Source organism: Pithys albifrons, chromosome 21 (assembly GCF_047495875.1).
Source record: "Pithys albifrons albifrons isolate INPA30051 chromosome 21, PitAlb_v1, whole genome shotgun sequence".
NCBI classification, from domain to species: Eukaryota; Metazoa; Chordata; class Aves; order Passeriformes; family Thamnophilidae; genus Pithys; species Pithys albifrons.
In genome coordinates this window covers 6,029,448-6,041,609 of record NC_092478.1, presented here as the reverse complement: position 1 = coordinate 6,041,609, position 12,162 = coordinate 6,029,448, and the positions used below count along the sequence as shown (strand labels likewise).

The 12,162-nt window shown below is 47.6% G+C and overlaps 1 protein-coding gene across 1 annotated transcript in view; it reads left to right on the top strand.

Moving 5' to 3' along the window:
- The first annotated feature begins 9,941 nt into the window (after positions 1-9,941).
- Positions 9,942-12,162, top strand: part of KSR1 (kinase suppressor of ras 1) — a 52,667-nt gene continuing 50,446 nt past the window's right edge. Inside the window, exon 1 of the mRNA XM_071574855.1 lies at positions 9,942-10,209. Coding sequence (XP_071430956.1) covers positions 9,985-10,209 — 225 coding nt within the window. The 5' untranslated portion in view covers positions 9,942-9,984. The remainder of the gene's footprint in view (positions 10,210-12,162) is intronic.

The window sequence follows — 12,162 nt, the reverse complement described above, 5'->3', positions numbered from 1 at the left end:
CTAAGGAGATTTCTCTGAAAGCAGAGCAATGCCACCCACCCTGGGTGTCTGTAGGAGCCCCAGCAGCAGGCTGTGCTATTCCCTGCTGGAAAGCAGGCACTGGAGCAGGACTGCAAGACTGAGACTGCAGCAGGACTGCCATGTGCCCACACCAGCCCAAAGCTGGAGAACACAGCTCAGGAATAAAAAGCCTGACCACTGCAAAAAGAAAATCAGTTCAGAGCTCGATTTCTAAATCACCTTGTTATGTATGGGTCATGTTTCAGTGTATCTCCAAGCCTGACTTTAGCACGACAACTTGTGTTTAAGGATCTGGGCTGAGTCAGGAGCTGTAACACTGTGCACTTAAGTTCATCAGCCCAGGATTTCAGAGTGTCTCAACTTTATACACTCTGCCTCCCAAGAATGTTCCACAACACTGAAGCAGGATCATGAGGCTCTTAAAATGATGAACCACAAAAAAACCTGACTAACAGTGTCTGCCAGTGCCTGCTGCAGGAAAAGGTTAGGAGAAGTGTCAGCACAAATGGCTCAAACGCTTTTTGACACCAAAAGAATCAAAATTCAGCCTCTTGGGGTATAGTTATAAATTGCCTCTATTTGTCTAAAATGGTCTATTCTATAACACTACTCTGACTGTCATGAATCAATATTCAGGAATATCACACATTATAACTCCAGAATCCAAATGAAGAGTATTTCTACTGTGGTATGCTTTCAAAATGAGAAACTTAAGTCAATTGTTAAAGTAAAAATAATGCCCATTGGATTTGATAAATACTTTTACTGTGTTTGGGTAGACTAAAGAATATGTGGCCCACTATTTCCTCTGGCATCATCAGAAAAGGTTTATCTGCTTGTACATTTGTGCTTGGTAAGTAGTTTGGGCAGCAACTCTTTGTGTGAGAAGTAAAGCAGATGCAAAATGCCCTGACTCTTTCTTTACACTGACCGAGACAAACGTGTCCATTTAAAGGAAGTTTTGCGCAGTCTTGCACAGAAAGTTTAGGTTATCTTATCCCTCCTCACACTTATGCCATGTGTGCTATTAGCTGGTTATTTCATGGATGCACTGAATAGCTTAAATATTGCATGACACCCATGATCCACAGCCTGAACTGTACACACAGTTCAAGCAGGGATTTGGACAGTACCTGCCCTTAGAGGTGACTTTCAATTAAAAAAAAAAAGATTTTCTTGCTGAGAACTAAGGTGTACAGAAACAGCCTAAAGGTATTTTAAGGACATTTCTTATGCCTCTTACACCTGACCAACTCCAGTTCAACCAAAATTGTTTACTATTTATAAACAGCATCAAGTGAAGGCTCCTGGTACAAACATCTAGTGACTGTCCACACCCTTGTGGGATCGGAGCAGCATTCTGTGAATATGAACAGGACCTTACTGGCATCTCTTCATGCCACCACAGTCAAGACAACAAAAAATGTGCAATTCTCAAGGGCTCACAAATCAAAACACAAATCTCCTTTATGTCACAAATTTGGCCTACAACTCATCACAGAATAAAAGGGATAGTTCTTTTCTTTGTCTCTGACTTCAGAGCTAAGACAGCAGATTCTTCCTCCTGCTTTTGTTTTCATTTTGATCTGACTTGCCCTCTCCCTCCAGGCTTTGTTTTAAAAAAGTGCAACGTTCAGTGGATGCTCTGTCACAGTTTCTCTGTGCCCTTCAATATTTTCCTCTTAAACTTGAATGTCAATCCATTGGCTACCTTGAGACCTGACCCAATTTTGCACAGCATGGCACACCCGGGACTGACGCTGACTTGAACAGAGCCCTGAGCACAGCTTGTCTTGCAGCTGTGGCCTCTGGAATACAGAATGAAAGGAAGGGGTTAAGTTTTTTAGCTAGTTCTGAAAAACTGGGTGTCACTCTGAGGCAGAATTAAAATGAGAATGAATCCAGACTACAGTTCTTTAGGATACAGAGTATATTCTATAGATCTCCCTTTGCATCTTTCCTTCAAAATCACACTTTGTCTTTAACATATATTACAAGTATTATACAGTCCTACAGAATTATCATTAAGCATAATTAAGTGACATCATGAAATCTAGTAGATCAGAAACCAAGCTTCTCCCTTTAAATATGTTTATCTCCTACACAACTTAGTGCTACAGTAATCACTGTGAACAAAGAGACTGCCAGCCCCCAATCAGCACGCAGCAGGGATGGGCCATGGACACATTTATCTTTCTTCTCACAAGCCTCCCCTGGATAAAGGAAATGCCCTAATACTCAAGGCATCTTGGACACCAGATGGCTGATTATTATACATTTTATGAAGAGGAAGGAAGTAAAGAGAAACAGCCTGAATTTTCACGGTACTGTAGGGACAAGGGAAGGAAAGCAGAATGAGGACTTAATCCAAGGCTTGCTGACTGGGAAGACACTGATTTCAAGGGACTTTGAATTGGAAGGAACAAAAGATCTGTGTTTTCTTTTCCTTTTGCAAATTAATTAACAACTCATCAAGAGCTAGAATGATTGATAGTTGAATAAAATGTCCTTTCTATTATCATTACTCTAATGACTTACTGTTGAGCTTTTTTGCAGGGGACAGGTTTGAGTTTCTAAATATTTTTCATAACGTTGCAAGTTTTCTTTAGAATATCTGCAGGCTTTTCATAGAGCTGGTCTCCACGAGCCTGAGTCAGCAGAGCAGGAGCAGGCTGTGAGGTCGGAAGGAACAGCAGAATACACAGGCAGTTGTTGCAGAATTCCAGCTCCTATGAAGGAACTCCACAGGCAATGCCCATCAGATGCATCGGGCCAGTTCTCCACTACTACTGTTTGGCTCAGTCTATTTTACAGTATTTCAACATTTAGAAAGCTGTAAATGCCAGTTCCTTCCATCTTATCCACCACAGGGTTCTTGCAGCTCTTCTACACCAGAGCTGTCAGTCCCTGCAGGCTCTCGCCAGGGAACGCTACAGAACTGAGGGCCACAAGGTGTGTACCAGAATGCTCCAGGGAAAGAGATTTCCCAGATATTTCACAAGTGGAAGATACCAATAGCTCCTCCCAGGTTCCACCATGCACAAGGACATGGCTACATCAGATGGATCTTGGGAAGAATGCGGATATTGGATCTAGTGGTCATGGTGGTGCTGCTCCTCCCATGGAAAGGGATGCAGATTAACCAGCAGGCCCTGCTGATCTCAGGACTTCTTGTGGGGTATGTGATGAGAGACATAATGTACTGCTTGAGAAATTACTGTGGTCACCCCACTTGTGAGGCACTGCACACACAGATGTGGAGGAAGGGTTGCAGAACTGGAATGAAGGCCAGTGGTAAAATCTCCACAGAGAATCAGGAAAAGGTTTTGGGTTTTGTTCCCTTTTGCCAGAAGAACTGGCATTGAGTCAGAGTTTTGCTGACAGAAGTACAGCACGCAGGGGTGGGAGGGGTTTGTTCTCATTTTGCTAATCACCACAAGTCCACTGCCAAATGTCTGAGTTCAGGACAAGCCTCACACAGGGTGTGCACAGCAGAGTCTGCACTCGGGGCCTTTCCACAGGCCTGTCACATCAAACGAGTCCGAGTGCTCGGGCATAATGTGAGCAGATGATTAACCCGTCCAGCTCCTTTCTCTTCATTTAAACAACCAGAAAGGGCTCAGGGGAATGAATCTAATAGCCATGTGGAGTCTCAGCTCTGAGAAACATAATGATGGACCTGCAGCCTTTTCTCACTCAGATGAAAGAGGGGCTGTTGTGCTGCAGTTCAGAGCGTGCTAATGACAAACAACTAAAACCTTCAGCCTGTTTCAGACTCAGGCCTGTAATCTCCTTATGCAATACAATTGACAAAGCTCTCTTGTGGAATATGAGCCTGCTTTTTCCACCACAGTATATACTCCTTCCCTACCAGACTATGGGCTACTGGACTTGATTTCTTTCATTAATTATTTATTATTTTTACTCTGATAGCATTCAATCAAATAAACCGGTTATTTTGCTGCAGATAAAACAAACATGAGAAAGCTCTGCTTGCAGGGATATGCCTGTCTGAGGGGAAGACCAGCAGCTCACCTGCTGCAGTGTTTTGAGAGGTAAAGCTGCCTAATTATTTTTTATTACCCCTGTGTTGTTTCATTAACCAAACACTTGTCTTTTTGCCTCACACACATATCTAATGCCAATGTACAAACTGCACAAGGGGATTATGCCAGCATGAGTCAATCTAGGGTGTGTTTATCCTTGGAGAGACATAAGCCTCTGTTTCTAAAGGCGGGTTTTTCTTATCCTTGTTAGACCTATGAATATCTTCCGCCAACAAAATTTGTCACTTTTCACTGTTGACATTCCTGCTGCAAGAACAAACCCTGCGGGCTGGCAGGCCTCCAAGTGGGGTGGGGGCTAAGGCCTTTGGGACTGTCATTATTGAGTATTTATATTCCAGCAGAGTTTAGAGGCTTCTAGCTGAGATTCAGGCGTTACCATGCAAGCAGAGAGTAAAAGACACTTCCTGCCTCAAACAGTTTTTAGTCTAAACAGAAGAGACTGGTGATAAATAGCAGACAAAAAGGCAGCACTATTGCAACACAGCTAATGCTAAAGAAAGACTGTAAAACCCATGAGATTTCTCTAAAAATAAATGTTGAGTTTTTTATTTGTTTCATGGGAGACTACAGTTTGTATGTTCAGGCTCCCTTGAAGATAGAAAGTTTCTGGTTGCTGTAACAGCTGCAGTTCTTGCTTACTCACGTGACTGCAGGAGGTGAGGGCTTGTAAGATGAGCACATCACTCCAATCATCCTCCTCTGTCCCATCTCAAAGCTCCTTTCTGTTGCAGGGGAAGTGAGCAGGCTGGCGGTGCTTAGTTGCCAGCTGGGGTTAAACCACAACACCTGTTCAAAGAAAACACTGAGTGTAACTACACAGCAGTTTTTTTGTGTCTTGTGGGGCAGAAACTGTTTCTCTTAGGTTGCCCAGGCTATTTCCCCCCCCGCCCCCATGGTGTTTATGAACAAGATTAGTGTTTAATTTTCACATCTCTTCTTCCATTATTCTCTGCATACAGTTCAGTTCCCTGTATCTATCCCTGTCTCACTGGGACCCACCACTGCCAAACCTGTAGACTTGCAGGTGCATCCCTTGTGTTTGACCTGGCCATTTAACTGGCAGAAGACTCCTGTCAAATTCCTGGGTTAAATTCTCTGATGACAGGTGATACAGAAGAAAGCAAAAAATATTCAGGAAGAAAAGACTGGGTGTTTCATCTGCCCAAGGTGGCCTCTACTGTAATTTGTGCATGAGGCTCACCAAATGGGCAGCTGAGCAGGAAAAAGTTCATGGAAGAAGTGGACCTACGCTTAAATTTTTCTTAAAGGTACAGGTCCAATCTTAAACCTGTATGAACTGCTTTGGCTCAGCTGCAGGCAATGGAGATATTTAAACTGGGGAAAATGGTGAGGATTTGTGCCCTGATCACCACCTCACCATCTTCACTTTCTCAGCATATCCTAACAGGAATATCCAGCAGCATGTCTAAAAATAGGACCTAAGTTTCTCAACTTCCCAGCAGACGAGCATGCCAGAGCTACTGTGTATTCCTGTGCTGTGCTGAGAGGAATACTCCATGGCTGTGTAGGAGGGAGCCTTTGAGGGGAAAATCACCCATAATAAAGGCCTCTTTTATCTGAAACACCTAACATTTCAGCTCTTCAAATCCCAACACTGCACTTTCCTAAAACAGGTTTCTATTATGTGTTAAACACATCAAATAGAGTAATTCAGTCTCATCATCTAAATTCAGTGTTGTGATAGCTGAATGAAATTGGGGCAAGCCAGCTAAAAAGGTAATAGAGGCTTTTCATAAAGGCAGCATGTAAAATGCATCAGTGCTTTTCTTCCTTCAGGAACAAAAAAAAAAAAAGTTTTTGCTTTTCCCCAGTGAGCTTATGTTGCTGAGTCAAAGACCATTGCTATGGTCTACAGGGCAGGACTTCCAGGGGGGATTAGCAAGGTTAGGGCTTTATTGGGGTAGCTAGCAAAGGAAAATGCTTGTCCCAGAGAACCTGATCTGTATGGGCAAGAGGCATGGGGGGGCAGCGGGGAAGAGAATCCTCTCAGTTCTTAGGCCAGTGGCTTAAGCAGGGACTTAATAATTTTCTCTGATCCAGTTCAGGTATTCCACATTTTATTGTTTTCAACTACTGTTGGGTTTTGATACGCAAAAAAATGACACAGTACAGTTCACATTGGAATGAAGTTCACAATGTATGTATGGTTCCCTCAGTTCTAGAAAAAGTTGTTTTCCTCTAGAGAATGCAGTTCTTATGTCCACTCCACATACACCACACATTAAAGGAAAAGTCGTAACAAGTGCATTAATAAATGTATAAATTACAGCATGAAAAATATTACTTTCTGAAGTCTTGGGGCAAAACAGCTCATTCAGTGTGTTCACTTGGTCCTTCCAGCATGGACCAGCCACAGTATTTCTCTTTCCAAAACATCAGATAAAGCAGTGCTTTTGCCCCCTTTCCTTATATATAGAGAGCTGCAGTTCCAGACAAATTATCAAGATTGCACACAAAGTTTGTAGTCAAACAGCAACCTGAATTCAGTTGCCAATTAACACACTTGCCCCTCATTTCTTTCTGTATCTTTGTTTCAAGGCAAAAACTGTCATAAACTCTCAACAGGATCAACACAGTAGGATTTTAAATTGTATGAGATACAAGATGCTGGGAAATTGTGCTCAGTAGGCACAAATGCTAATGCACTTGGAATAATTTTTCTCCTCCGATTCTGAGCTGCATTCTCCAATATACACTCTCAATACAGACCTACATGAAATACAGTATTTAAGGAATTAAGTAGGTGTGTGTGACAGCTCTCTAGAATCGGTGTCCCATCATGAGAACAGGATATGGGATGCTCTGCCCTAGCTGGTTGTGTGGGTCTGAAAAACGGGATACACTCTCTGTGAAATTCTGCAAGCCTCATCCATGAAATCACAAAAATTATGCTCCTCCCCACCCCATATTCCCGATGTCTGCACCTGGAAGCTCAGCATTGCCCCCGTTCTGTAGACGCCCATGGCTGTAGTCCTGGGTTAACAGCTCTGGGTCACAAGAAAGGCTGAGACAATTAGGATTGTCCAGCCTGAAGAAGGGAAGCTTTGAGGTCACCTTACAGGTTTTCAGTACCTGATGGAGCCCACAAGAAAGATGGAGAGGGACTTTGAACCAGGGCCTAGAGTGAAAGGATGAGGAATGGCCTCAAACTGACAGCAAATAGCTTTAGATTAAATATTAGGAAGAAATTCTTCCCTGTGAGGGTGGGGAGGCCCTGGCACAGGTTGCTCAGAGAAGCTGTGGCTGCCCCATCCCTGGAATTGTTCAAGGCCAGGTAGGACAGGGCTTGGAGCAACCTGGTGTAGTGGAAGGTGTCCCTGCCCATGGCAGGGGTGTGGAAGTGGATGATCATTCCAACCCAACCCATTCTATGGCTCTGTGATTCTATGAACCACTGCGTACCTGTGTGTGCAGCACTGTCCTTCTTTCCAGGGTCAGAGCAGTGATCCACACAGGGGAAACTCACTCCCATGGGATCTGGCTCTGCAGAGGAGCACCCAGAGAGCCCCAGCCCTCCTGTGAAAGTGCCAGCCCCACAACCCGCGGGGCAGCCGCGGTGCTGAGCTGGGACTGGGACACACAGGGAGTGTTTAGTCAGCACATTTTTCCATGCAGGCCCAAGGGCAGCCCCGTGTGCTGGGACTGGAATGCTGCCCACTGATGGCAGCCAGGGAATGAGGTCGGCACTCCCAGCACACAAACACTGCGGGGAATGCCAAATATCTTGTGATGCACGGCCCACAATTTTCCTAGTTTGCTTTCTTATGCAATGCACTCGGTTTCTTGTCTATTAGCAAATGGATGTTCTTGGGGGGGTATGCAGAGAATTCCTACAAGAATAACACCGTGTTAATAATATTCCCCAGTTTCACAGTGACTGGTATTTGAGGATTTTTACCTGTGAGGTTCTACAAACTACACTTTCCAGTGTTAAATTTCCAGTGCACCTGAGAGAACAAGGGGTAGATATAGATTTTTTCACAAGGTCAGAAATATGGAGGTAACATAAGAAAAGCAAGTTACTTGCCCAAAACCACAGGACTCATCAGATGGCAAACTAATTAAACCCCAATCCAGCAAAGCCCTTAGTATGAACTTTACAGCATGTGAATAATGACAATGAAATCAAATACTTAACCTGACCCACATTCTTAAGAAAATTACTAAACAGCATATGCCACACTACTTGATGCAAATCCACACAAACTAGTGTGGATACCAGTATCCATCTGACCATAAGAAAAACATCTGTGTCAGCTGCTTTGCCCTGCTCCACTACCTCACATCCTAAATTCATATTGTTTCTCTTTTATTTTTTTTGCAAAAAACTCCCTACTGTATCACCACACGTGGCTCAGATGTCATTTTAGCTTTTAAAACCTGGTGTCAATTTGGCCCAAATTAAGGAGGCCGTCTTTGTCTGTCAGCAAGGTACAACCAAACTGCCTTTCTGAATTCCTCATGTCAGATGAACAGTCCTAATTCTTCTAATAATTGGGGGGTGAGTGATTCCTGCACTGACATCTCAGCTCTGTGCGAGTCAATCAGACAGGCTGGGTATGCAACCAAATGTAATGGAGTTTCCTGGACTATTTTTCTGGTATCTTCATTGTGAAAGCTGAAACCACGACGATTCCACAAGCCCATCATAAAGTTCCCTCCCTAGTCATGATAAGGATGAACTATTGCATGCAAATGTTTATACTCACTAAAATATGTTTATGATGATACCCACTTCATGTACTACACATGCCACTTATTCTTTACTAAGTAAATGTTTATATCAAATAAAACATGTATCTGATTAATTTACAGAACTTTTGGGAAAGGCTATTTTAGGGAAACTCTACAGCCTTATTAAGTGACTAGTTTATGGCCAGCACGTGTCTGTGCCAGTGTAATGTCACAGATGTCACCGGTGTCACCAACCTGCACACACGGACCCCCATTCCCAACTGCCCTGGCTGTGCCACGGCCGCAGCAGACACCACTTTGCTGTTTGTAGGCTCGGACCTTCAGGTCCTTGTGGTCTTTAGTGCCGCAGACCCTCCGAGGGGCTCCTCTCCCTGTGCTGTGCACTGGGGCTCGGATGGATGGTGAGTGGGGCACCCGCTGCACCCTCACACCTCTCACACCTCACACCTGGGCCCGCCACCACCGCCACAGCCCTGCAGGGACCGGCCATGGCCGGGGCTGCTCTGGGCCGAGCTGCAAGCCCTGCCATACCTGTGAGAGAGCCGTGAGGGGCTGAGGGAGGCACTGAGCTGGGTGCTGAGGAGCTGAAGCAACTGGTGATTGGGCTGAGGAGGGCAGTGAGAGAATGAGGTGGGCGATGAGGGGATGGGGTGGGCGATGAGGGGATGGGGTGGGTGATGAGAGGCTGACGGGGTGATGAGGTGCGTGCTGAGGGGCGGCGATGGGCAGGGAAGGGCTGCAGCACGTGCTGTGGGGCTGCAGCGGGCAGAGGGAGGCGCCGAGGGCGATGCTGAGGGAAGCGCTGAGGGGCTGGGGCGGGCGGTGAAGGCTGAAGAGGTCGAGGTCACTTGGGGGCTGCGGCGGGGGCGGAGCGGGCGCTGAGGAGCCGCGGCGGGCAACGAGGAACTGGGGCGGGCGCGGAGGGGCAGCGGCTGGGGCTGCGGAGGGGCTGAGGGGGCTGCGAAGGGCGCGGAGAGGCTGAGGGGCTGCGGCGGGGGCGGAGCGGGCGCGCCCGGGGAGCGCAGAGGCCGCGCATGTACCGCGCGGTGATTGCCCGGCGAGAGTGGCGGGGCGGGCCGGGCCGGGCAGGGCCGCCTCCCTCCCTCCCTCTGTCCCTCCCACCCTCCTGCCGCTCCCCCGCCGCCGCCGCCTCGCCTCCTGGCTTCCCTGATGCCGAGGGATGGATAGAGCGGCTGCCCTGCGAGCCGCCGGCATGCTGGAGAGGAAGGAGCGGAGCGGTGGCGAGGCGGCGGGGCCGCGGGGCTTGCCGGCCGTGCGGAGCACGCTGCAGCAGTGCGGGCTGCTGCAGGACCTCATCGACATCTCGCTCTCCAACCTGCGCGGGCTCCGCACCAAGTGCGCCGCGTCCAACGACCTCACGCAGCAGGAGATCCGCACGCTGGAGGTACGGGCTGGGCGGCCGCGCTGCCGCCCCTGCCCCGCACGGCCGGGGCCTGCCTCTCCCTGCCGCCCTGTCCCCGCAGCGCCGGGCCCGCTCCTGCCCCCGGGGGCGAGGAGGGAGGGAGGGACGCCCCGGCCCCGCAGCCCCGTCCGCATGGTCGGTGCTCCCGGCCCGCCGCGGGGCCGGGGGAGTGCGGAGGGCGGACAGGTGCGGGCACTGCCGGCAGCCCCGCGGATGCCCCGCGCTGTCGGGCGAGATCGCGGGAGTGCGGGAGGCCATGCTCGAACGCCCCACGGCGGCCCCGGGGCCTGTGCGGGGCTCCCGTGTCACTGTGGAGCGCGATGCGATCAGAAGTGACTCGGGGTGCCCCGGCAGGAGGTGGGTCCCCACTGCGCTGTCCTGGGGCACGGTGCAAACTCCCCTTTCCCTCAGGTCCTAGGTGTGTCAGCTCCTGATGGTTCCTGCCCTCTGCTCCAGGCCTGTCTCTCTATCCCTGGCTCAGTTTCACTGATCTAATCTGATCCTCCTTTTCCCTCCGTTGGTGTGCCTCAGACAGCATCACAGACCAGACTGGAAAGATGTGTTGTTTAGAAATATTATACGGAACATTTCAAGCTCGAAACATGTGCTGTTGTGATGCTCTCAAACAAGAGCTGGATCTGTACAGAAGTCTGCATAAGAAAGGGAATGTAGATTTATTTTTGCTTAGTTCATTGACCTTTAGATAGTTAAGTGACATTTCCTTTTACCTTCTGTGCAGGTAGTGTCTCTAAGCAAACAATCCCCTCCTGTCCCCTTGTTTGATGTCAAGGCTAATGCTCCTTTGCTCTGCCTGGTGCTGGGGGCTGTGGGGCTGGATAAAGTATTGGGCCTTTAGGAAGAAAGGTCATCACAACACTGTAACTGTAACAAACCTACATGCTGCAAAATCCATCACATGAGAAATGAAGGTTGTGGAAAAAAATTGAAAATAATAGGTGGTAGGTAGCTTTTGGCACAACCTCATGGAAATATATAGTTTTCCCTTTTTTCTTCCTCTGCCTTTTTTATGTGTATTTTGTTTGTTTTCTTTTGTGCAGTGTTTTGTTTTAGTTTGTTATCTTCCCCCCCCCCAAATTTACACCTCTCTTCTTCCTCCTGTCACCTCCAAATAGCATTCCAAAGGCTATTCTTTATGAAACAATATTTGTATAGGCTTTTGGCAGCCCTGCTGATGGCCTTTTTAATGCCCAAACAATGTAAATCAGCATCATTTTGGAAAATGATCATCACTATTTTGCTAGTGGACCTGTTCTGAAAGGAAACCTTTATTCACAAAGGATAAAGGCCTTCTATCATCTTCAGGTTCTTCTTAAAGCAACAGAAGCTGTTTCTAGTGATACCCCCTTCAGCTGCTATGTGGTTAAACAAATTCACTGATGATCATAAAATTTATAATCAGAAAAAAACCTTAGAGCTGAAAACAATCTCTTTGATGTGCAGTCCAGTATGTGTTTTCTCTGGGAGTTTAACAAAGTGTTGAATCTCTGCCCACATGTGGTGCCATGGGCATGGGCATGGGCATAGACTCAGTGCTCTTTGTGCTCTTCAATTGCCTGGACCAAGAGACATGTCAGGTCCCAGTGCTGTCTCAGGTCCCAGTGCTGTCTCAGGTCCCAGTGCTGTCTCAGGCCCCAGGTGTGACTGCTGTGCCTCGGTTCGTGTGTCAGCAATGTTTGCTGGTTGGATCATGTCAGCAGAGACACCCTGTTCCTGCACGCAGCAGGGTACTGGTGGTTTCACTGTGTAGGCAGCTCCTCACCTGAGAGCTTGGAGAGCTCCAGGGCCTGCTGTGCTTCCCTGAGTGGCCCTGTGGGTGGTAGTTGGTGGCTACTGGTGGTGCAGGTGGCTGGGCGGGCCAGCCACAACTGCATTGCTGGTCTGAATCCTCTTGGGGCTTCTTTTCTGTGCAGAAAC